Source organism: Pristiophorus japonicus, chromosome 17 (genome assembly GCF_044704955.1).
Source record: "Pristiophorus japonicus isolate sPriJap1 chromosome 17, sPriJap1.hap1, whole genome shotgun sequence".
NCBI classification, from domain to species: domain Eukaryota; kingdom Metazoa; phylum Chordata; class Chondrichthyes; family Pristiophoridae; genus Pristiophorus; species Pristiophorus japonicus.
Genome location: NC_091993.1, coordinates 67,120,572 through 67,146,470, shown reverse-complemented (window position 1 = coordinate 67,146,470; position 25,899 = coordinate 67,120,572). Strand labels below are relative to the sequence as shown.

Here is a 25,899-nt window from a genome sequence, read left to right as displayed (position 1 = left end):
GCCATCTGCAGTCTCCCCCACTGAAAATCACCAGCCTTCCACCAGCCAAGCTGCAGCCACCGAGGTAGCACTGCCTAGGAGCGTAAGCAAATGTAAGACAGGGAATGCATAAGGGTGATTAGTTGATTTTCTTGATGTAATATTGGATGGATAGATGGATAAAGGTCGATTGGAATATCTGGCTTGTGGTGGCTTTTATTTTAGCATTGTGGCCAAGTGGAAGCTATTCTGGTCAGTAACAGGGAAGTTAAGGTGTGGGACTAATGTTGAATGGGACATTGGGGTTGTGTTTGCTTGTACCGCACGCGGATGATTTACTCCTGGATATCCCAGCCATAAAAAGGTTGTCTGGGTTGCCCCCTTCCTCCTCCTCTGCTTCTTCCTCTTCTGACTCCTCCTCTTCTGCCTCCTCCTCCTTCCTGCTGCTGAACGCATGTTCAGCTGTGTGAGGTTAAGAGAGGGTGTTAGCTCCAGCGATAATAACGAAAATGGCAGTGCTGGCGTCAAATCAGCTGATTGTCATCATATTCTACCTACTTACCATACTTCTAGTGCACGCTCCTAACGGCCACCCTGTCACCCGCATTAAGATGGTGCAGAAAGTCCAGATCCCAGCTGGTTTGTGCAGGGCAATTTTGGCCCCTAGATTTCTATCCATGGCTGCAATCATTTCTATCTAGATATGGCTGCAATCAGAGTCGGCAAGGTGTTGTTCACAGCAAGCATGTTCTCGTACGACTGCCGCATTTGATGCTCAATGCAGATGGCCACCCTTTCCATGGACGAACACATCATATCCATGGCCTGTGACATTGTGTTTCTGATGTTGGAGATAGACATCTCCATTCTACTTACATATGAGCACATTGTGGCTGGAAAAGCTGGCAGAGCCTCCCGCATTTTATTTTTACTCTTTGTCGATGGCCCCTGAAGTTCAGCATCTACGTCTAGCTGAGCACTGTTTGGAGTGTCGTACACCCTCCGATGAGGACTATCCACTGCTGTCCTTGTCTCCATCACCTTCTTTTGTTCAGGTCATCTGTGGCTCTCCAGCTGACAACACTACTCTGTCTTACTGCACCCACCAACGTGTGCGTATCTGCACTGGTGCTGGGTGTGCATGAATCGTGTGACGGTGCAACCTCAGAGACTGCGGCCTCCTTTGAGGAGTCCTCTGGTTGGACAGTGGGAGGTACACTTGATGGGCATGTGGGAGAGTAAAGACATGAATTAGAACTGTTCTGATAAGAATAGTTTAAGTTACCATTGTGTGCATGATCATATTTCACTGGCTGCTGACATCAAGTCAACATGAGTGATTGTTGTATGCCATGTGGCTGTGTGATATTTAATTCTGTCAACAGGTCATTGGGAGATCGTCCTCTCTCCATCTCCCACCGCCAGTAGCTCCGCAGTGCGGCTGAGTTCCAGGGCCACCTCCACTGCAGAAGTGAGTGGCATGGTTACTGGTGGGCCACCACTGGTTCGCTGCCGATCCCGGGTTTTCTGTGCTCTCTTTTCCTGCAGGAGGGAAAGGAGACCTTTGAGTGAGAGTGATGGAATGAGTGTAAGGGATGTATGGGCAGCATCTGTTGAGAGTGACTATGCGGGAGAAGCGTGACATTGCATTAGGATGAAAGTGAGTGTCAGTGGTTGCTGGTCAGAGTATAAATGCACACGAGGCCTAAACTTGAGAGAAGGTCACTCTGTGACCAGTTACCTTTATTACCAAGACCTCAAGTGATGAAGGTGGGTGGAGCTTCCCCTTTTATACCTGAAAGTCCAGGTTAGGAGTGTCTCCCACATGTTCACCCCTTGTGGTCAATGTTCTCAAGGTGTACAACTTAGGTCAGCTTATACATGGGTTACAATGATAGTTGAATACATGACATCACCTCCCCCCCAAAGTCTTATTGGGATCACAGGTTAAGTCTCTCTGGTGGTTTACGCTCCCTTGTAGAGTGCCGAAGTTGGGGCTCCGGGTATTGGGCACTGGCCTGAGTGTCTGCTGTTTGCGGTGCCTCAGGCATGTCTGGACTGCCCACAGTGACTGGGCTATCCTCCACTTGGTTCCGGTGTTCAGTCACCTGTGGTGGAGTAAACTCTACGCCGTGTTCTTCCTCTGCTTCTTCTATGGGGTTGCTGAACCTCCTTTTAATTTGATCCACGTGTTTGCAGCAGATTTGTCCATTGGTAAGTTTAACTACCAAAACCCTATTCCCCTCTTTGGCAATCACAGTGCCTGCAAGCCATTTGGGCACTGCAGCATAATTAAGGACAAAAACAGGGTCATTGACATCAATACATCGCGCCCTCGCATTCCTGTCATGGTAGTCACATTATGACTGACGCCTGCTCTCAACAATTTCTTTCATAATAGGGTTTATAAGGGATAACCTGGTTTTGAGCATCCTTTTCATTCGCAGCTCTGTGGGTGGAACCCCTGTAAGTGAGTGTGGTCGGGATCTATTGACCAACAGGAGGCATGATAAGCGGCTTTGTAGGGAACCCCGTTGGATTCTGAGCATCCCCTGTTTGATTATCTGCACTGCTCGTTCCGCCTGGCCGTTTGAGGCCGACTTGAACGGTGCCGTTGTGACATGATTGATTCCATTGCCTGCCATGAAGTCCTGGAATTCAGTGCTTGTGAAGCACAGGCCATTGTCGCTGACCAAGACATCCGGTAGACCATGGATGGTGAACATTGCCTGAGACTTTCTGCCGTGGCAGAGGATGTGCTTGAATTTAAAATGGCACACTCAATTCATTTGGAGTAGGTGTCTACTACAACCAAAACATTTTTCCCATGAAAGGACCTGCGTAGTCCACATGGATGCGTGACCATGGCTTGGCGGGCCAGGACCAGGTGCTAAGGGGGGCTTCCCTGGGTGCGTTGCTCAGCTGAGCACACGTGTTACACCTGTGAACACAAAGTTCCAGGTCTGCATCTATCCTTGGCCACCAAACGTGTGACCTGGCAATTGCCTTCATCATGACAATGCCCGGGTGCTCATTGTGAAGTTCTCTGATAAACCCCTCTCTGCCCATCTGGGGCATGACTACTCGGTTTCCCCATAGTAGGCAATCAGCCTGAATCGAGAGTTCATCCTTGCGCCTATGAAACAGTTTAAATTCCTCAGGGCATGCCCCATACGTGGCAGTTTTCTGTGCCGGTCTGTGCCGAATTGTGTAGTCATAGGCGGCTAACGTAAGTGCCCACCTCTGTATGCGGGCCAATGCCTTCGCATTTATGGCCTTGTTGTCGGCCAAAAGGGACATTAGGGGTTTGTGATCTGTCTCCAGCTCAAATTTCCTGCCAAACAGGTACTGGTGCATTTTTTTTACTGCATATACACATGCTAGCACTTCCTTTTCTACCATCCCGTAGCCCCTTTCTGCCTGGGACAGACTTCTGGAGGCATAAGCTACCGGCTGTATCTGACCATTGGCATTCACATGCTGCAACACACACCCGACCCCATAGGACGACGCATCGCACGTTAAAACAAGTTTCTTACATGGGTCATATAACGTTAACAGTTTGTTGGAGCATAACAAATTGCGTGCTCTATCAAAAGCCCTTTCCTGGCTGTCCTCCCAGACCTAATCATGACCTTTGCATAGGAGCATGTGTAGTGGCTCGAACAGCGTGCTCAATTTGGGAAGAAAGTTACCAAAATAGTTCAGGAGCCCCTGGAACGAATGCAGCTCCGTCGTGTTACGGGGTCTGGGTGCTCTCTGGATCACTTCCGTTTTGGACGCAGTAGGTCTGATCCCGCCTGCTGCTACTTTCCTCCCCAGGAATTCTACCTCTGGAACTAAGAAGACGCACTTCGCCTTTTTCAGTCGCAGCCCTACCCGGTCCAGTCTGCGTAGCACCTCCTCCAGGTTGTGGAGGTGTTCTTCAGTATCGCAACCCGTGATGAGGATGTCGTCTTGAAAAACCACCATCCTTGGAATTGACTTGAGGAGGCTTACCATATTTCGCTGAAAGATCGCGGTGGCCGAACGAATCCTGAACGGACATCTGTTATGCTCAAACAACCCCTTGTGTGTCGTGGTGGTGGTCAGCTTCTTCAACTCACTCGCCTGCTCCTGGGTCATGTAAGCTGAGGTCAGGTCCAGTTTTGAAAAAAGTTTGCCACTGGATAGCGTCGCAAAGAGGTCCTCCGCTCTCAGTAGCGCATACTGGTCTTGGAGTGACACCTGATTGATGGTGGCCTTGTAATCGCCACATATCCTGACCAACCCATCTGCCTTGAGCACCGGCACGATCAGGCTCGCCCAGTCACTGAACTCGACTGGCAAGATGATGCCTTCCCTCAGCAGGCGGTCCAATTCGCATTCTATCTTTTCCCGCATCACGTGGTGTACTGGCCTGGCGTCCGGGTTTATGTGAATCACTACCTTGGCCCCCATGAAAGTGCCGATGCCGGGTTGAAATAATGAGTCAAATTTGTCCAGGACCTGTGAGCATGATACTCGTTCCACAGAAATTGCATTGACATCGCCCCATTTCCAGTTCATGACAGCAAGCCAACTCCTCCCCAGCAGTGCGGGACCATCCCCCGAGACAATCCAGAGTGGCAACCTGTTCTCCGAATCTTTGTGGGTCATGACTACCGTGGCGCGGTCTAGCACCGGAATGATCTCCTTTGTATATGTCCGTAGCTGTGCGTCAATCGGAAATAATTTTGGCCTCCTGGCTTTGGACACCCACAACCTTTTGAACTGTTTGATACTCATCAGGGACTGGCTGGCCCCCATGTCTAGCTCCATTAATACTGGGATGCTATTGAGGAGCACTTTCATCATTATCGGTGGCGTCTTGGTATATGAACTGTATATGTGCTCCACATGAACTCGCTGAACTTCAGCTTCCAGCGATTTCCCCCAGTATTCATTTGGCCTTGTAGGGCTTACATCGGGCCCGTCCTCCTCGTACAGCAACCTGGCTGCAGGCTTCCTGCACATACGCGCCAAGTGACCGCTAACGTTGTAGTTTCTGCAGGTATATTGCTGATACCTGCAAGCTCTGGCTGGGTGTTTGCCTCCACACCTTCAGCATGAGCTGGAGGCCCCGTTGTTGGAAACAAAAGGTCTATTACCAGTCGATTGTCTCTGACTGTCTCTGTAACTGTCCTTAAGCGCACCATTAACAGGTGTTGATGGCCCCATTACTGGCCGCATTGTCCATTGCGATGACATGAATCGCCGTTAAGCTAGCCATTGTCTCTGTTGAATTTCCCCTTTGGGTTCGACTACATGCTGGGGCATGTCCGATTGCCTTTGTCTGCCTAGAGAACTGTGTGCCACATTAATAATGTTGACTCCCTGATCGTTTGCCGCATTTGAGCCAAGATTTTTGTCATACATCACTCTGGTCTCTTCCTCCCCTGAGATAAATGTCTGGGCGTTCAGAGCCGCCACTTCCAAAGTCAAGTCTTTGGTCTTAATCAGTTTCCTGAAAACCCCAGCATGCCTGATGCCCTCAATAAAAAAGTCTCGCAGCATCTCCGCTCTGCATGCATCTGGAAACTTACATAGGCTCGCCAGTCGCCGGAGATCAGCCACGAAGTCTGGAACGCTTTGCCCTTCTCGCCGCCGGTGCGTGTAAAACCGGTGTCTCGCCATGTGCATGCTGCTCGCCGGTTTAAGGTGTTCCCCGATCAACTTACTGAGCTCTTCGAACATCTTGTCCGCCGGCTTCTCTGGCGCTAGAAAGTCCTTCATCAGGGAGTACGTTCTGGATCCACAAACCGTCAGGAGATGAGCCCTGTTTTTGTCGGCCGAATCCTGTCCCAACCATTCCTTAGTGACAAAACTTTGCTGTAGTCTCTCAATAAAGTCGTCCCAATCATCACCAACATAGTACCTCTCTTCTGTGCTGCTAGTGGCCATGCTCACGTGGTTTAAATCCCAGTTTCTCATCGCCAATGATGTGTCCTTACTATACAGTATAAATGCACACGAGGCCCAAACTTGAGAGAAGAAGTTACCTTTATTACCAAGTGATGAAGGTGGGTGGAGCTTCCTCTTTTATACCTGAAAGTCCAGGTTAGGAGTGTCTCCCACAAGTTCATCCCTTGTGGTCAATGTTCTCAAGGTGTACAACTTAGGTCAGCTTATACATGGGTTACAATGATAGTTGAATACATGACAGTGAGTACGTTCATAGACAGCGAGGGATTGGTCCACCTGCAAGGTAGGTTGGTGTGAGGAATGATGTGCAGAATTTGGATTGGGAAGAGTGAGGGGGTTGAGGTGACACGCATATTGGGTTGTAGGGTAATGTGGCATTGTATTCACTTCCCCTAACCTCATGAGGTTGTTAAAATGCTTCCTGCCCTGGATCCATGTTCTTGGCACAACACTCCTGCTGCTCACTTCCTCTGCAATCTCTAGCCATGCAATCTTGGTCATTGCCGCTGGCCTCTTTCTCCCATCCACAGACTATAGGATGTCCCTGCGGGCCCTCACTCCTCGGGTAAGACCTCCAAGGAAGCATCACTGAACCTGTGGGCTACTTTCTGCCTTTGACTCTGCATTATTCAGACCGTACTAGTGTTCTACCAGCAGCAAATCTCTTTTGTAACAATCAGGCTTGCACCTCCACCAGCCTTCAAGTGATATCTGTCCATTGCTCCTTTAAGTATCTCAGCTGAAGTCAAGTCTTCCGTGACCTCATCGGATCCACTCCTGTTAATTGGCCCAGAAGTCTGATTCAATTGCAGTGGTTTCGTTAAAAAGCCATTGCAAAATACACCTCTACCATTTCTGGGTTCCTGACGCGACCCACAGCATCCCTGCACACATCTGATGGACGGTGTGGTGGGAAGCCTAAGGTAGGCCCGAACTTGTGGGATTCACAGGGTTGGGTTTAAAGTAAGGATTTAGGTGAATGCACCCCCTATTAGGGTCTATTAGGGCTAGGGGAAGTTTAGACAGTGGGAGGGGGGAGGTTGAGGGTGGAAAGTTGCCAGATGGCAGAAGATGGGAGTTGTTTGGCAGGGGAGCTCCCTAGGGAGCTGCCACCCCGGCGGTCATCTTTAATAAAGACATTGACGATGAGATTAAACACCAGTGCAGCCTTCGGCCGTCTGAGGAAAAGAGCGTTTGAAAACCAGGCCCTCAAATCTGCCACTAAACTTATGGTCTACAGGGTTGTAGTAATAACCGCCCTCCTGTATGGCTTAGAGACATGGACCATGTACAGTAGACACCTCAAGTCACTAGAGAAATACCACCAACAATGTCTCTGCAAGATCCTACAAATCCTCTGGTAGGTTAGACGCACCAACATTAGCGTCCTCGACCAGGCCAACATCCCCAGCATTGGAGCACTGACCACACTTGACCAGCTCTGCTGGGCAGGCCATATTGTTCACATGCTCCCAAATCAAGCGCTCTACTTGGAACACCTTCATGGCAAACGAGCCAAAGGTGGGCAGAGGAAACGTTACAAGGGCACCCTCAAAGCCTCCCTGATAAAGTGCAACATCCCCACTGACACCTGGGAGTCCCTGGCCAAAGACCACCCTAAGTGGAGGAAGTGCATCCGGGAGGCCGCTGAGCACCTCGAGGCTCATCGCCGAGAGCATGCAGAAATCAAGCGCAGGCAGCGGAAAGAGCGTGCGTCAAACCTGTCCCACCCACCCTGTCCCTCAATGACTATCTGTCCCATCTGTGACAGGGACTGTGGTTCTCGTATCGGATTGTTCAGCCACATAAGGACTCATTTTTAGAGTGGAAGCAAGTCTTCCTCGATTCCGAGGGACTGCCTATGATGATGATGCACACATCCCAACTGCAAGATAAAAATTCAGCTCAATGTGTGTATGGTGGTTTAGGCTATCAATGGATCTTTTAACAGAGGTTTGTGTGATGGTTAGTTGTTTAAAATACATCAAATGTAATCACAACTATTTTACTTGTGGCTGAAAATTATTAATTAATGTACTGGCCACTGGGTCACTCCATACATCATGGAGTGCATTTTTCTTTCTCTGCTAATGTTAGTGAACAGAAGAAAATATATCCGCAGAAGTTGGTTTCTCTGGCTTCAGATTATGTACTATGCCCACTTTTAGGAGTCTGAATGGCTCATCACTTCCACAAATTGAGAAGAAACAGCCGTCATTGCTTTGCTGGGCATAGGGGCTTGTCAGCAAGTAAGTAATTGTTTAGAGATTCTTTCTGGGTTCTGCGTGGGTCACTCCGCGAGGGGCAGCACCTCAAGATCAATGAAGAATAGCTAAATCCCATGGCTATTTAGCATCATGTTGTGGTTACAGAGGAGTAATATGCACTGGTGTGAAAAGTGTGATCATAGAAACATAGAAACATAGAAAATAGGTGCAGGAGCAGGCCATTCAGCCCTTCTAGCCTGCACCGCCATTCAATGAGTTCATGGCTGAACTGAAACTTCAGTACCCCCTTCCTGCTTTCTCGCCATACCCCTTGATCCCCCGAGTAGTAAGGACTTCATCTAACTCCCTTTTGAATATATTTAGTGAATTGGCCCCAACCACTTTCTGTGGCAGAGAATTCCACAGGTTCACCACTCTCTGGGTGAAGAAGTCTCTCCTCATCTCGGTCCTAAATGGCTTACCCCTTATCCTTAGACTGTGACCCCTGGTTCTAGACTTCCCCAACATTGGGAACATTCTTCCTGCATCTAACCTGTCTAAACCCGTCAAAATTTTAAATGTTTCTATGAGGTCCCCTCTCATTCTTCTGAACTCCAGTGAATACAAGCCCAGTTGATCCAGTCTTTCTTGATAGGTCAGTCCCACCATCCCGGGAACCAGTCTGGTGAATCTTCGCTGCACTCCCTCAATAGCAAGAATGTCCTTCCTCAAGTTAGGAGACCAAAATTGTACACAATACTCCAGGTGTGGCCTCACCAAGGCCCTGTACAACTGTAGCAACACCTCCCTGCCCCTGTACTCAAATATTTTAATTAGTGATTTAATTCAAGGACATGACACTATGGCAGAGATCTATTGGCCCAAAGCTTTGACACTTACTGTCTGAACAACCATTGCTCCCACAACAAAACAGCCTCTTTAGTAACAATGTTGAAGCGTAATTGTGCAGTTGATGATGAGACTACCAGAACAGCAAAGCAATTCATGAATGAGCCACAGCAAATAGAATCAATTCAAACTCTTGTCTTGGAACTGAATCAAATTTGCAGGCGTTCATATTAAAGTATTAGATACCCCAAACTTTCAGCAGGATAGGTACAAAAATTCTAGCAGATTGTTGCTTTGATTGATTCTTTTTCATTTAGAACACCTTTTAAGAACACTTTGCATTGTCCCTACAGGATAAAGTGGAGATATTGAGACACAAAATCGAAGAACGTCAGAAAGTTGAAGATGAATTAATGAAAGAAAATGCAAACCTAAAGGAAGAAGTTCAAAGCAAAGAGGTATGCATAAACAAGTAATTATGAGATGCCAAGTGGAAAAAACAATGGCCCGGATTTTATGGGGCTTATGACGGTGCAGCATACACTGTCGTAAGTGCCCCACAAGTTCCGCATGTGATGTACATGCGCGAAAACCCAGAACTTGCGATCTTTCAAGTTTCTGCTTGACATATCGTGCGCATCCTCTGAAAATTGAAATTTGCTGGCGCTGAGTTGGGCTATTACTGTCCAGCAAATACCCACCAAACCCTTACACCTGGTAAAAGCAGGCATACGGCTTTCTTTTACCAGCGTAAGTGTTAAAATAAATGTTACATTTTTTGCTTAAATGATTTAGACATTCACTTACATTTAACATTAGTTTAGGTTATTTATGTCCCGTTTAAAAATGTTTAAATTTTTTTTTCAAAAATTAAATTTTAATTTTAAATGTTTAATTAAATGGTATTTTAAATATTTTTGAACCTGTGATTATTTATTTTTAATTCAGTGTTGTGAAATTGTATTTTTTTAGGTGATTCCAATATGGGGATTCTGTATGTAAATGGAATCCCCATAAGCATAATAGGAATCTCCCTTTGTCATTCGTTGCCCTGGCCCACGTGATCCCAGGGACCCTTGTAAATTGCATGGGTCCCGGGATGAGTGGGCCATTATGCAGACATATGCAGGCAAGAGTTCAAAACTCTGGTGCCATTATATAAGTGCGGAGATTTCTTGCGGTTCGGAGGCTTTCGCCCACGGCAAGCCTCCGACCACAATTTCCAGGCCATTGACTCAAAACATTTTTTTTTTACCTGAGCATAGATGTATATCTAGAAAAGTGGTGATTTGCTAAGATAAGGGGCTGGATTTTCAGTTCTGGTCATTTTGGGGCGGTAATGGCGGCAGGGCAGTAAAGTTTGCGCCGGGAAATGGTTTGCGCCTGCAGTCACAAAGCTTGCCATCTGGACCCTGAGTGTGGAGCGAAGCACTTAGGGAGGCATTGCACTCCTCTTTTAGGGTGCAAGGTCAGCTGAGCAACTGAAAATCTGTTGCTAAAGAACCGGCCTTGGAGCGCGCTAAGAGAGGCTTCCGCGGGGCTTAATCCCCACTACGAGGCGCTAGAGGGTTGGCGTCCAACAAATCGACGTGCTGTCGAAACGGATTGTGTTCCACATCAGCTCGACGCTCCTGGGAGGTGCAGCTCAGTGCCCCCGCAAAACCGGCAACTAATTTCCGGCTGGGAGCTGGCTGCCCACCCGGAAACCATTCCTGCCATCATTACTGCTCCTCTGGAGCGTGAACAGAGGCAGCAACATAGGAAAAATCCAGCCCAAAGTTTGTTGTATTTTCCATAATAATTCACTGTTTAGTCAACAAAACTTGGAGTTTATTATGCTTTTAGCCAAAATGTAAGAGAGTTTCAACCTATCCTGAACTGCAGTACTCTCAACATGTTCATTGTGATGGAAAAAGTACAAGGTGGTAACCCTCCTGGCAGTCACGAAGGTGGGAGTGCAAACAGAGGACTGGTTAGCTGCAACTAATGTAAAGGATGTGTACTTCCAATCTGAAATCAGAGGAGTCCATCGGAAATTCTATAATCAGAAATTGTCTGGGGGCGCCGTAGCAGAATTCAGGCGGAATTGTAGCAGTGGGGGTGGGACCCAGATCTGCTGGCTCATCTAACTTGCCCTGCATATTTTAACCTATGGAGGGTGAAAGCATCTTCTGCCCACCTTCTTACATCTCAATACCATTTTGTTGGAATTGCTGAAGGGGTTCTTGGGATTCCCTGCAAATTTCACCTGTTCTGACTCTCTTCTGTCCAACAGATTCCACGTTTGCTGAGAGCAGGCGTAGGTTCCATTGTGGACTAGTTTGGTAGGTGGGTACAGTGCGGATTCACCAAAATGATACCGGGGCTTAAAGGTTTCAAAAATGAGGACAGGTTGCATAATCTTGGCTTGTATTATCTTGAGTTTAGAAAGTTGAATGGTTTAAAATGATAACTAGGTTCAATAGGGAAGAAACAGAATAGCTATTTCCTCTGGTGGGGGAGTCGAAAACAAAATTAGAGCTAGACCATTCAGGTGTGAAATCAGGAAGCACTTTTTCACAAAAAGGGTAGTGGAAATCTGGAATTCTCCCCAAAAAGACTGTGGATGCTGGGTCAATTGAAATTTTAATGACTGAGATTTTTGTTAGGTTAGGGAATCAAGAGATAAGTGTTAAATATGGAAGAACTCCACAAGACTGAGTACTGTGAGCTAAAACTGATGTGACCTTAGTCTCTTTAATACAACTCCAGAGTGCCTAAGCAGCATGGCAGACACCTTTTATATTCCCTTGCACGAGGTGTGCAGGTGACCCTTGGGCCTCCAACAGTTGCGCCCTCTGGTGGCAAGTCTTACACAGTTACAATTTTTACATACATAACATCACTTCCCCGCCCCCCCCCAAAGTCTTTGATACAAATTATTTATAAGTTGAGACGATCCGGGGCCTTATGCTCCCTGGTTGATCGTTTGAGTTCAAACACTGGCATGGGTGAGTTGGTCGGACCATTGCTGCACTGCGGCACGGCTGGTCTGACAGGGCTGTTGGGAATGGTGGGTTCATCCTCTTGATTGCCAGCGAGGTTGATTGCTGGTTGGGCGTGTGGTGGTGGGTCGATGATGGTGATGTCCTCTTCAGGTTATTCCTGGTTGCCGGTTCCAGTTTGGTCTAATCCAAATGCTTTCTGCACGTTGGCCCATTCAATAGTGACTATAAACACCCTATTCCCCTCCTTGGCCAAGACAGTGCCAATGACCCATTTAGGACCATGACCGCAATTAAGGACAAACACAGGGTCGTTAACATCAATGTTACATGACACAGCCGTGTGATCGTGGTACATGTTTTGCCGGTGATGCCGGGTTTCCACATGATCATTTAGATCTGGGTGGACTAGGGAGAGCCTGGTTTTGAGTGCTCTCTTCATTAACAATTCTGCAGGGGGAACCCCAGTGAGCGAGTGGGGTCGCATCCGGTAGCTGAGCAGAACCTGAGATAAGCAGAACCTTCTGTCACACATTTCAAGCTCTGCTTGATAGTTTGGACTGCCCGTTCCGCTTGACCGTTGGATGCGGGCTTAAACGGGCCAGACCTGACATGCTTGATGCCATTGCATCGTTGAATTCTGAGCTGGTGAAACACGGTCCATTGTCACTGACAAGGACATCGGGCAAGCCATGGGTGGCGAACATAGCCCGGAGGCTTCCAATGGTGGCAGTGGATGTGCTGGATGACATGGTTATGCATTCAATCCATTTAGAGTAAACGTCCATTACAACTAAAAACATCTTTCCGAGAAAGAGGCCAGCAAAGTCTACCTGGATCCTGGACCACGGTTTGGAGGGCTATGACCACAGACTCAATGGAGCCTCCCTTGGTGCATTGCTTAATTGTGAGCACGTGTTGCACTGGTGTACACATGATTCTAAGTCCGAACCAATGTCAGGCCACCAAACATGCAACCTGGCGATAGCCTTCATCATGACTATGCCTGGGTGGGTCATGTATAAACGTTTCCCTACCTTTTTTTAGCAAAACCACACGATTACCCTATAAGAGACAATCCGACTGGATGGACATTTCATCTTTGCGTCGGTGAAGTGGCTTAGTTTCATCTTGCATTTCCCTTGGAACGACCGACCAGCTCCCATTGAGGACGCAACTTTTTACAAGTGATAGCACAGGATCCTGGCTGGTCCAGGTCCTGATCTGGCGAGCAGTGACGGCTGACCCCTTGCTCTCAAAAGTATCCATGACCAGAAGCAAGTCTGCGGGCTGCGCCATTTCCACCCTGGTAGTGGGCAATGGTAGCCGACTGAGGGCATCAGCACAGTTCTCCGTGCTTGGTCTGTGGCAGATAACATAGTCATAGGCGGACAATGTTAGTGCCCATCTTTGGATGCGGGACGAAGCATTGGTGCTTATACCTTTGCTTTCTGAAAACAGCGAAATGAGAGGTTTGTGGTCAGTTTCAAGCTCAAACCGAAGTCCAAATAGGTATTGGTGCATTTTCTTAACCCCCATACACACATGGTAACGCCTCTTTCTTGACCATACTGTAGGCTCTTTCAGCCTTAGACAGACTTCTAGATGCATATGCAGTCGGTTGAAGTTTTGCCCGATACATTGGTTTGCTGTAACACACAGCCGACCCCGTACAAAGATGCATCACAAACTAGAACTCATCGTTTACATGGGTCATACTGTACAAGTAACTTATTATAACAAAGTAGGTTTATGGCCTTCGCAAAGGCTGTCTCTTGAGATTTACCCCAAACCCAGTCATCACCCTTACGCAGAAACATGTGCAACGGTTCCAGCAAAGTGCTTAACCCGGATAGAAAGTTATCAAAATAGTTGAGGAGTCCCAGGAACGAACGCAGCTCCATCACATTCTGTGGTCTGGGTGCATTCTTGATGGCCTCTGTCTTTGAGTCCGTGGGTCTGATGCCATCTGTCGCAATCTTTCTCCCCAAAAATTCGACCTCTGGCGCCAGGAAAACACACTTGGAGCGTTTTAGCCTGAGTCCCACTCTGTCTAGTCAACTTAGAACCTCTTCCAGGTTGTGCAGGTGTTCAGTGATGTCACGACCGGTGATCAGGATGTTGTCTTGAAACACAATGGTGCGCGGAACCGATTTCAGCAGACTCTCCATATTCCTCTGGAAGATGGCAGCAGCTGAGCGAATCCCAAAAGGGCACCTGTGGTATATAAACACTCCTTTGTGCGTATTGATGCACGTCAATCTTTTCGAAGATTCAGCCAGGCGGAGGTTAGGTCCAACTTGGTGAACGACTTCCCCCGCCGCTAATGTTGCGAACAGGTCATCCGCCTTGGGTAGCAGGTACTGGTCTTGTAACGAGACTCGGTTGATCGTTACCTTGTAGTCTCCGCAGATTCTGACCGTGGCATCGCTTTTCAACACCGGAACAATCGGACTGGCCCACTCATTGAACTCGACTGGCGATATGATTCCCTCTCGCTGAAGTCTGTCCAGTTTGATCTCGACTTTCCCCCTCATCATATATGGAACCGCTCAAGCCTTGTGATGAATGGGCCTTGCATCGGGGACTAGATGGATCTGCACCTTGGCGCCTGTGAAGTTGCCGATGCCTGGTTCAAATAGCAACAGAAACTTGCTCAGCACTTGGGCACACGAGGCATCATCCATTGAAGATAGTGCTTTGATGTCGTCCCAGTTCTATCGAATTTTTCCCAGCCAGCTTCTGCCGAATAGCGTTGGGCCATCGCCTGGTACAATCCACAGTGATAAATCATGCACAGCTCCATCATACAATACCTTAACTGCCACACTGCCAATGACTGGTATGAGCTCTTTGGTGTAGGTGCGCAGCTTTGTCTGAATCGGGCTCAGTTTGGGCCTATGTGCCTTGTTGCCCCACAGTTTCTCAAAAGCTTCCTGGCTCATAATTGACTGACTCGTCCCCGTGTCCAACTCTATTGATACCGGAATACCGTTCAATTTGACTTTCAGCATGATAGGAGGGCTCTTGATGGTGAAGGAGTGTACCCCATACACTTCTTCCTCGGGTTGAGTTGCCTCTCTTGTTTGTTTTGCATGATTCGTGCTGGATCGATCATCCTCTGCCGACTCAGCCACATGGTGAGTCGCAGCACACTTGCACATTCGCTGGAGGTGCCCCATTGTTTTGCAGCCTTTGCACACATAGTGGTTGAATCGACATTGATGGGCTTGATAATTACCCCCGCAGCGCCAACATGGTGCTAATGGATTTGCATTGACACCCGATGGCGAACTCTGAGTCATCCTAGGTCTTGCAGCTGCAGACGTGTAGGCCCTGCCATATGCAGTTCTGCCTGCTAGCGACGTTATTTTATGCACAGTACTTGCCGGTGAGCTTCGATGCTGGGAAGATATCTGTCTGGTATTATCGTTCGTGAATATGAATGCCAGGGCTATCTTGATGGCCTTGCTCAGGTCTCGGGATTCGGCGGACAGCAGCTTGCGAAGAATGACCTCGTGGCTGATGCCAAGCACAAAAAAGTCCCGCAGCATTTCCCCCAAAAATCCAACAAATTCGCAAGTTCCCGCAAGGCGTCTCAGGTCGGCGACATAACTCGCCACGTCCTGGCCCTCGGAGCGGTGGTGCGTGTAGAAGCGATACCTGGCCATTAAGACGCTCTCCTTCGGCTTGGGTTGGTTCTGAACCAGCGTACACATCTCTGTATATGTCTTCTCCGCTGGTTTCTCCGGTGCTAGCAGATTCTTGATGAGGCCGTATATTGTGGACCCACACACAGTGAGGAGAATCGCCTTGCGCTTGATCGCTTTATCGTCCCCATCCAGCTCGCTGGCCATGAAGTACTGGTGGAGACGCTCAATGAAGGCTTCCCAATCATCACCCTCTACAAATCTCTCTAAAATACCAACGGCAGCCATGACCGCGTCAAAGTTCGTAATCTGTTGCTCGTCACCAATTGTTAAGTCTGGAAGAACTCCACAAGACTGAGTACTGTGAGCTAAAACTGATGTGACCTTAGTCTCTTTAATACAACTCCAGAGTGTCTAAGCAGCATGGCAGACAACCTTTTATACTCCCTTGCACGAGGTGTGCAGGTGACCCTTGGGCCTCCAACAGTTGCGCCCTCTGGTGGCAAGTCTTACACAGTTACAATTTTACATACATAACAATAAGGATCAACAGCTGATTTGCAGATCACCTATGATCTAACTGAATGGCAGAACATGCTCGAGGGGCTGAATGGCATATTCTTGTCCCTATGTTCTTAAGATGAACATCCCAGAGGTGTCACGTACCTTCAGCATGCCTGGTTAAAACTTCCTGTGCAGGTGCAAGTCGTCTGCCACGATTATTCTAATGATCTAATACCTGTAATTTCAGGCAGGGTCATGGCAAGGCAACAAAAATAGGTGAAAGTTCTGCAAGTTTCACTTCTACCCCATCTGGAAACTATGCAGAATTTCCTGCCTCTTAAATTTAACATTGGCTGCATTCTATGAAATTGGATCGCAATGTGTGATCTTCCCGTGCCTGTTGAAAGTTGGGCAGGTAAAATTCATGCTGCCTGTTCATTGTAATGATTGGAGTGCTGAGTTCAGCGCTAAACACACTGCTGGTTGGCTCAGCGTTCAACAGAGAGACCAATATTGGGTGCAGTCTGCTGTCCAATAAAATTTTGCCTTGGCTTTCTGCACTGCTTAAAGGGGAGGTGCTTTGTTGTAGAAGCACCTCATTGTCACTGTGGCTGCAGCAATGTCGCAACAGAGACGAGAAAGGGCACCTCACTTCTCAGATGCAGCACATGGAGGTCTTGGTTCAGGAGTTATACAGAAGAAGACAGGTCCACTACCCGCAAGGGGGCAGGATGTCTTTGAGACAGAACAGCAGAAGGCAGTAGGAAGATATAGCCCAAGCCTTCAGTCCCACCTGTGTTGCCCCCAGGATCTGAATCCTGTGCTGCAAGAAATTTTGTGACCTCACACGAGTGGTCAAGGTCAGTGAATGCATCCCACCTATGGCACCATTATCCTCACACACTGCTCAGTGCACCACACCCCCATCACTCATCCCCATCACCCACACATACCACTGATGCAAGCTTCACACCCACATCTCACACCTTGTACACAATGTTATCTATTCAATCATGACAGGCACATTACCCAAGCACATTGCACCACACTCACCGACACAGTTCCCTTTCTCTTTCAGGCCAAGGTGGCTCACAACCAGCATGAGCAGCAGCAGACAGGTGGGGCTGAAGCATGTCTGCAGAATCTTACTGCTCTGGAGGAGACTGAGCTGGGGATAATTGGAGTGACTGTCACCAAGGCCGTGGCGAGCAGCGAGGTTGAAAACATTGCTGATGATGGTATATGGTATAATCCTTCTTCTCACATACTACTTCCCCCTCATCGCACAATCTCTTCTCACTTACAAGCTGCTCATGGTGTAAGCATGCACATTTCACAATTTCTTCTAATGTGCATTCTGCACATGGTGTAAGCATGCGCCTCATGCTTTCCCCCTCCCCTTACCACAACACGACCCTTGTGCCTTTCTCCTTTCAGATACCCAAAAAGTGCCAGCAACCAAGCCAGTCTATGACCAAGTAGAGGAGGAGAGTGATGGAGAAACAGAGGCATCAGCACTTGATCTGGCACTCCCAGGCATCAGCTCAGAAAATGGAACGGTGCTTACTTTAGAGGGTAGTATAGAGGCGGCATCTGCACGTGATGAGTCACCGGACACAAATGCGTAGCAGCCAGGCCAGGGGGAAAGGGTATCTTTAGTGCCTGCTCCCCGGAGGGCAAGTTTGCACATGGGTTCTGTAGCACAGCATTCGGATGAGGACTTTGATGGTCCGGCCTTTCAAAAGATCACGCACATAGAAACGTTTATTGCAATGGCAGACCTGCCAGAGAGCCTCTTGTCAGTGTCAAGCAACATGGCGGAAAGAGGAACTTAGCTGCAAGCCTGGGAAGCCTGTAGTCATACCCCGACTCTCCAGCCTATAGATCATATTGTGTTGGGAGTGGAGTAGTATTCACATATTGCCTGTATTTATCTGGAGGTTAAAACAAGTCCCACCGCTAGGTTTCTTTAGGCATCTCTTCATGGCCGAAGTGACAGAAAAGTGAGATGAGAGGCGGGAATTGTCCCTCCACCTCATTTACGTAGGTTTGCTAGGCCCGTTACCACTGCAGGCTTAGGCATAGTTATGCTGAATTGGGGAAGCCCCAGAAATTTCAGAGCAGCCCGACGCAACAGAGTTGAAAATGTATCCTCTAGAACAGATGGCCACAACAGATGCTAGTGTAACAATTTTGGTTGTCCCAAAAATCCAAACCTCCTGGGGTGGAAATTTGGCCGCGTCTCTATTGCGGCATTAATCCGGGCGGAGCAGTAAATTTTGAACCGGCAAATAGATTGTGTCTGCCGCCGCAAAATTCATCAGCTGGGCCCGGAGTTTGAAGTGGAGCGCTAAGGGAGGCGTTGCACACCTCTTTTAGGGCGCTAGGCCAGCTGAGCAAGTGTAAGTCCCAAGCTAAACAGCTGGCCTCGGTGCTTCCTAAGAGAGGCCATGTTGGGAAAAATAAAATCTGAAAAATAACACCAAAAACATTCCCAATAAATAACTCATGCCACCACAACATAAATCGCAAAAACCAAAAAAAACAAATCAATCACACTTACCTGAGGTCGACATTACTTACCTCACTGTGGCCGCCACAGCTTGGAATGCCAGCTTCCACATGCATTCCCAGCAGGGCGCTATATGGAGCGCTACAAGTTGGGCGCCTGCCAAAAATCGAGCCGGTGTCACAACCAGGGGTGTTGCACACGGGTTCGCCATTTTCAGGCGGTAATGCTCCGTGCCCCCTCGAAACCAACATGTCCCGGCGGGGCGCTGGAAGTTGTTTGCCCGCCCAGAAGTGCTTACCGCCGCCATTGCCACCCCTTCGGGACTCTAACAGGGGCGGCAGAAAACCAAAAATCCAGCCCCCTCTGTTGCACATGGAGTTAAAACATACTGACTTGCCTGATATGCAGCCCATTTACTGTCACTGACCTTAGTGACTATTATCTGCCTCCCAGAATGAAATGGTCGTTTGAAGGAAACCTGGTGCAGGGAATGTTGAATGCCCCCGAAGATGTGTGGCATGTAAAAAACTCATATTCTAAGGAATTTGGCTAACCTTGAACCACCTCAAAGAATAAATGCACATAAAATGTATGAAATTATGTACAATTTGACTTCTGTTTTATCAATACGCAAGACAGGACTCAAATACTATCCCTCTGCATTGAGGCAATGGTGATACAGCACTGGTGCAATCTAAACTGTATACATGTGTTAACCAAACTGTGCAAATTGGATTTTGCCTGTGTTGCCTGTGTTGATATTTTTAGTTCTAGTTTCAACATTTATTCTAGACAATAAGCTTACAGTCTGGAACTAGTCTCAACAATGGTGATTTGAGTGTTAATACAGAGTTCGGATCGTTAGGTACAATCGCAAACATTTTATGTTATTGTGACAAGATGGTTTCTTATGATTTCGGGGGTCCAAGTGTCATTCCATTCCAATCATCATTTCTAGCACCCAGTTTATGACGTGTCTGTCCTTTGACACTGCTGCAGCCACTTAAATGCTGCAGCAGTGCAGATTTCTTTCCCCTTCAAAGATGAATTCCCAATAGAGAGTACAAATAACGGCCACAATATTACAATTAGGCTTACCCAGAAAAACGTGACAGGGTAAGATGTGCAGTCTTGATGCACTTTCATCAGTAAACCCACCTTTGAGGAAAAGCCAGTCACAACACTAACTCACAGTCAATGGGCAGAAAATCAATGACGTAGCTCCATTGGAGAAATATCTAAAGGAGTGTACGAATCAGAATTCAAGACTGCTGTTTTCTATTGGATTTGTATTTTAGGAAGCTCATGTTACTAAACAAAGAGGAGGTAATTGGCTAGAGGTTTGATCTTGCACTATTAACAGCCAGCTGGGTGGGTCAATGATTATTTGACCAGAGCAATGGGTAACTTATTGTTCATTTTGAAAACTGTTGCTTTTGGATTGTATGCTGATGATACTCAGCTCAACCCACCACCAGTTCACTCAATTGTCACTTCTGATATTAGACTGTCTGACAGGAAAACTGAGGTTATCATCTTTGTTTCCCCACCACAAATTCCACTTCCCAGCCCCCTGCTCAAACTGAACCAGTACATAAAAAACAGTTCAACCCAGAGCTGATTGTTCAAACCTACATTTTATCCATCACCAAGTGCAATTACTTGCACCTCCGTCACATCATTTGCCTTTAGCTTTATTTCACTCCTGCTAATGCTGAAACCCTTATCCACACTTTTTTCACCTCTAGACTCAATTTCTTCAATATCCTCCTTGCCCCCTTTCTAACCTCCATTTTCAATAAACACTTAACTTGTTTGAAAGCCAACAGGTCATATCTAGTCATACATTAATTCCTGTTTACTCATCATTCTTGTCCTCACTGATTCACACTGTCTCCTTGTTCCCCCAACACACTGAATTAAAAATCCTTTTTCTCTTCTTAAATTCCCTGATTGCCTCACACTATCCTATTTCTGAAGCTTCCTCCAATTATACATCCCCTCTTGCACTCTTTGGTCCCCTGTATCTGGCCCTTTGTGCAACCCACCTTCCTCTCATCCCAACACTGGTGGCAGACATCAGTGCCTCAGCCCAACTCTCAGGAATTCCCTCCTTAAATCCCTCCCCTTGCTACGTCTCTCTTCACCTTTAAAAACCTTCTCAAAAACCACCTTTTTAACCAAATGTTAGGTCACGTCTTCTAACTCTCACATCATGGCTGACCCATTTCTTTATTTGTTCAATTTTGTCTTTCTCTCATGCTTTCAGAAAATATTTTTAGACTTATCTAGATAAATGTGTAATGCACCAGGTTAGTCCTAAATGCAGATCTGAAAACTAAATCTTCTCAAAGTACTACTCAGTCTGAACTCTGTGGAGTAGTTGTTATTTGAATCTTAATGGTTGAATAATTCCATCACCCTTACCAAAGTTTATAATTAAATTTTGTTGATGTTCTTCATATCTTTTCTCATTAGAGCGTACTTTCTGAGATGCAAGGGCAGATAATGAATGCACTTGCAAAAGAGAGGGATTGTTTCGAAAAACTAAACAGCTTGAAGACTGGGCTTGAAGAAGAAAGGTAAATACTGCTAATTAGTATAGGTGAAAAGTGATGTTATGGGCCTAGAAATCTGGTCACTCCTGAGTCAATAGTAGCACCTGCTACTATTGACTCAGGCACCCTACAATATTCATGCTGCCTGATGATTTTAATTACGCAGGGGTTCAGCCAGCGCTTCTCATTGGCTGCACACCTGTAAGGGAGGGAGGCAGAAATTGGGCGTCTACAATCTCACTTCAGGTCAGCCAGCACCCCTTAAAGAGGATTCCTACAAACACCAGGGAAAGACTTTTTCAAGCAGCAATGTGACTGAAGCAAGCGCTGAGAGAACATCAAGGTTTTCTGATGCTGCTTTGGAGGCCCTGGTGTAGCCAGTGGAAAGAAAAAGGGACATCCTCTCCCCCCTCCCCCCACCCCCAGGGGGCAGGAGGTCCTCCATCAACAACCATGTCAGCAATGGGAAGGGATCGCAGAGCATGTTAATGCCAGGAGCATAGCACCCAGGGCATGGCTGCAATGATCATACTAGCATTGTCAAGGTAAGGTTCTCTCTGCTTAGACCACCCCCATTTACAGTCTCACTAATCACAAGACTCAGAATACTCACAAGACTCTCCTCATCCACTTCCCTTCACTCTCTTACAATCACTACACTGCACTTCACTACTCCTCCTCACAACAATCACAACTATTGCAACCCTCACTAACACACACCTCACATCTTATACACTGACTATCAGCTATTTATCATATCAAGCACATTCTCCAAACACCTCACAAGACTCTCACTAACATATTTCCTTCTTTCTTGCAGGAGAAGGTGGCACATAACTCAAGACAGCAGGCTGGCACCGGCGGAGGAAGAGCTGCCTACACACCCTCGACGAAAGCATGTTGGCTATCATGGACAGGGTTAGAGTTGAAGCTGTGGCGACTGGCAATGCTGGAGGAGACGTATGCAGCATTTCTTCATACTTAATGCTCTTTGTCCCTTCAGACCTCTACCTCATCTCACACACTCTGCATGACAAGTTGCAGATGTTTGCACCACCCACTTCTCTCTCTGCTCTCCCTTCACATCACAAGTTAACTCTCGTCCCTCTCTTTTATTTCAGGTGCCTAGAATGTGGAAGCCCCTGTGCCAGTGGAGGAAGGGGAGGCAAACATTCCGGAAGATGCACCATTATTCGATCCGACCCTTGCAAGCACTAGCTCACATACCAATATCATGGGTACTTTAGAAGCTAGGTTAGAGGAGGTGTTGTATCCGATGAAAGAGTCATGACTGCTGCCAGGATAGTGTCCACAAATATGCATGATGCACTGCCTCTGGTCGTAAACCGGCTGTACGTTGATGGAGTGGAACCACTAATGATACAAATGCTAGGCTAGCAATAGGGAGCAATGTGTATGCACCCAGGGGAAGGCTATCATGTGGGCAAAGCCTAGGGCTCTCTAGTTATGCTTTGCTCTGTCCATTGGGAAGGAGATGCAGGTGTTCCTCCTGCCGTAGAGAGCCTCGATTACCTCCCTGATATATTGATGTACTTCAAACCAGGATATATCACTGATGTCACCTGCAACAGCCTGAAAGGAGCCCGTGGCATAAAAGTTAAGGGCCACTGTCACCTTGACAGCCACAGACAGTGTTATCCATGCTCTTGATTGAGGCTAGAGTTGTGGCTGCAGCAGGTGACGTAGCTCAATGACAGTCTCCTTGATGAAGAAAAGATGCCTCAGACATAGCCCCTGAGTAAAGTTGCGGTAGAAGTACTCCCTTAAGATCCTCTATGACCATGGCCCCCTGCGCAGTGCCCCTCTCCTCCTTCTGGCAGTTTTTCCCACTCTCTGGTATCTACCTTGCAGTTCCCCGTCATTCTCCAGCCCCGAAGCCAGCCTTATGAGACCACCCATGACTGCATTTAAACTATGTGAGGCAGCCAACAACAATACAACACCAGTAGAATCTTGTTCTCAACAAAGTGAACTTTCCAGAGTAAAAACACATAAAAGAAGTTAACTAGCAGCCTGAAATGACAAAGCAGCAACTAACCTGTAAGTACTCCCTTTAAATATCACTGGTGAGGGATTCTTCCTGCTGGTTAGCACCACATCTTGCTGTGCCACTTCAGCACGTAGTGGGTAAAACATTGAGACATTCCAATATTGAAAACGTGTCCTACAAGAAGCACAGGACCCTAATTTAAATAAAATATTCCTCCCTTTACATATTGCTGACATGTGATGCAGACGCCAGTGCATCCACCTTCACCAGCTTGGCAGGCACTGCACTTGTGGATGGATTTGTGCGTGTGCTTCCTGCTCACCATATTGGAAACATAGTTGGCCATTTAGCGCCTAATAAATGAGCGCTGCGCAGCCAAACTTGTCGCCAATGATAATCTTGTACAGTTAATGAAATAAATGCATTTACTGTTAAATAATACTGTTGCCAGTAATATCCTGGGGGGTTCTCGTGATTGACCATCATAGCTTCAGTTGGAATATTGACAGAAACCCAGTTTACATGGTGTTTTGGGGGTTTCCGTGGAAGTTAGAGCAGCTATTTGGGAGATCACTTTGACGAAATTCCCATCATGTGTGTCTCATAACTAATGCACCATGGCTTCATTTTGATCTTCAGTTTTTACATTCTTCAAATTGCACTCTCTATGTGCAATAGCAAAAGAAAATGTTCTTTGGCATCAGCCGGCACCAAGATCCCGTTACTAGTAACAAAGACGTTAGCTCACAAGGTGCTACAGATACGAGTTTGCATGTGCTTCTTTGCTGTATTAGCCCATTGTCATTGGCCTCAGGCATTTTTGATGTCCTACAGTTATGCAGCTCTCCAGAGATGTATCTGCCCTCCATGAAGCATTGAGAATCACCATTGTTGGCTATTCTACCATTTTTCTCGATACCCAGGATGTTACAGAAAATCAGAAGAAAGGAAGCAATGGTAGTATAGTGGTTATGTTACTTGGACTAGTAATTCCGAGGCCTAGACTAATTATCTGGAGTTATGCGTTCAAATCCCACCATGGAAGCTGGGGAATTTAAATTCAGTTAATTAAATAAATCTGGAATATAAAAGCTAGTATCAGTAATGGTGACTGCGAAATTACTGGATAGTTGTAAAAACCCATCTGGTTCCATAATGTCCTTTAGGGAAGAAAATCTGTCATCCTTACCTTGTCTGGCCTACATGTGACTCCTGATCCACAGCAATATGGTTGACTCTTAACTGTCCTCTGAAATGGCCTAGCAAGCCACTCAGTTGTACCAAACTGCTATGACAAAGTCACTCCACTGTGAGAGTACCTTCACCACATGGACTACAGCAATTCAAGAAGGTGGCTCACTGCTACCTTCTCAAGGACAATAAATGCTAGCTTTGCCAGCCCACATCCAATGAATTAAAAAAATCCCATTTTAGCATCCCTTTGCACTCTATTACCAGTGTTATAGCTCCTTCGGAATGGTTATATATACTTTTTGTGACCAGAGCTGTTTACACAATACTTCAGTAGGAGTGGGGATCTTATTGCAAAATCTTTTGTTACCCTGTAATTTTATAATATGGATTTGTGACTGCTCAGTGAGTAATTAAAAATAACCAGGTGAACTTGAGTTACTCTGCAATGAGTGGCACTGTCTGGCTCTTTTCTAGGTGGTTGCACGTTGTGTCAGTCAGATTGTTCCGAGTTCCTCTACTTAACACAGGTCACTGATGTAATCTGTAAAAAGAACATGAAGTTTCTGATGTCTTTGCGGTTTTCTGCACTCTCGCCATTGCTCTGCTCTCCTTCGGTGGCCTGCTTCACTTGTGCCATGTAATCGCTACACACAGAAATGAATAGGAGACCTAGAGCAGTGAGAAAAACATAAAGGGTAGTAGAGAGGAAAAGTGGAAACAAAAAAGGGTGATAAAGAGAGGAAACAAAGAGATTTTTGGAACAGAAAAAGAGTGTGAACCAAAAAGAGAAAGAAAACCTGAAAAGGATGGTGCAGAGCAACAAACCAGATAAGAGAGTAAACCACAAAAAAGGGGGGGAGGTGGGGAAGAGCCTGAAAGAGAACCTAGAAGGGAAGATAATCTGAAAAGGAGGGTGAGTAAGTGGCAGGAGAAGGAGAACCTTAAGGGAGGAGAGAGAGAGAGCTAGAAAGATTATGAAGCAGGAAAGGAAACTGGCTCAGACAAAGTAGAGGCAGAGTGTGAAATATAAAAGCAGAGGACAAAAGGAGAATAGTGTGATATCTTTAGACACCACACATCCTTACAAGATGGCTCCTAACAGAATTATGTCACGTGACCTTGCCACATGAACTTTTTTTTGTTATTACATCAGTAGTTGTTATTACATCAGTAGTCCACTAGGTGGAGCTCTATTACACTTCTCCCTCCTTATTGAAGAAGTTAATCATAACAAAATAATCATATATACATAACTTGCATGGTAACAAAATATATGAACTTATTTTTCCATATTTACAAATCAAAATTTCCCACTGTTTCTCTGTTTCAAAGAGGATATCTTTGTTCTCAAACACAACTTTCCAATCTTGTTGTAGGATCTAGACACATTCTAGGCTATGCCTGAGGAGAGTTTTTCTCCAAGGGCTGACTTTGATCTACATTTGGACTATCTACACCTTCAGACTGTTTGTCTGCCTGACTGACTCAGACTTAAATTCTGACAGTCT

General features: G+C 46.7%; 1 protein-coding gene across 4 annotated transcripts in view; it reads left to right on the top strand.

The window, feature by feature from the left end:
* The window catches only part of LOC139228201 (synaptonemal complex protein 1-like), a 395,567-nt gene that overhangs the window by 47,504 nt on the left and 322,164 nt on the right, over nt 1–25,899 (top strand). For 3 of the 4 annotated variants that reach the window (XM_070859384.1, XM_070859385.1, XM_070859381.1), the window contains exons 2-3: nt 9,332–9,436; nt 21,107–21,210. In XM_070859384.1, coding sequence (XP_070715485.1) covers nt 9,392–9,436; nt 21,107–21,210 — 149 coding nt within the window. In that variant the 5' untranslated portion in view covers nt 9,332–9,391. Of the gene's footprint in view, nt 1–9,331; nt 9,437–11,245; nt 11,307–21,106; nt 21,211–25,899 lie in introns of those variants that run through there. The other variant, XM_070859383.1, reaches the window with a different exon arrangement.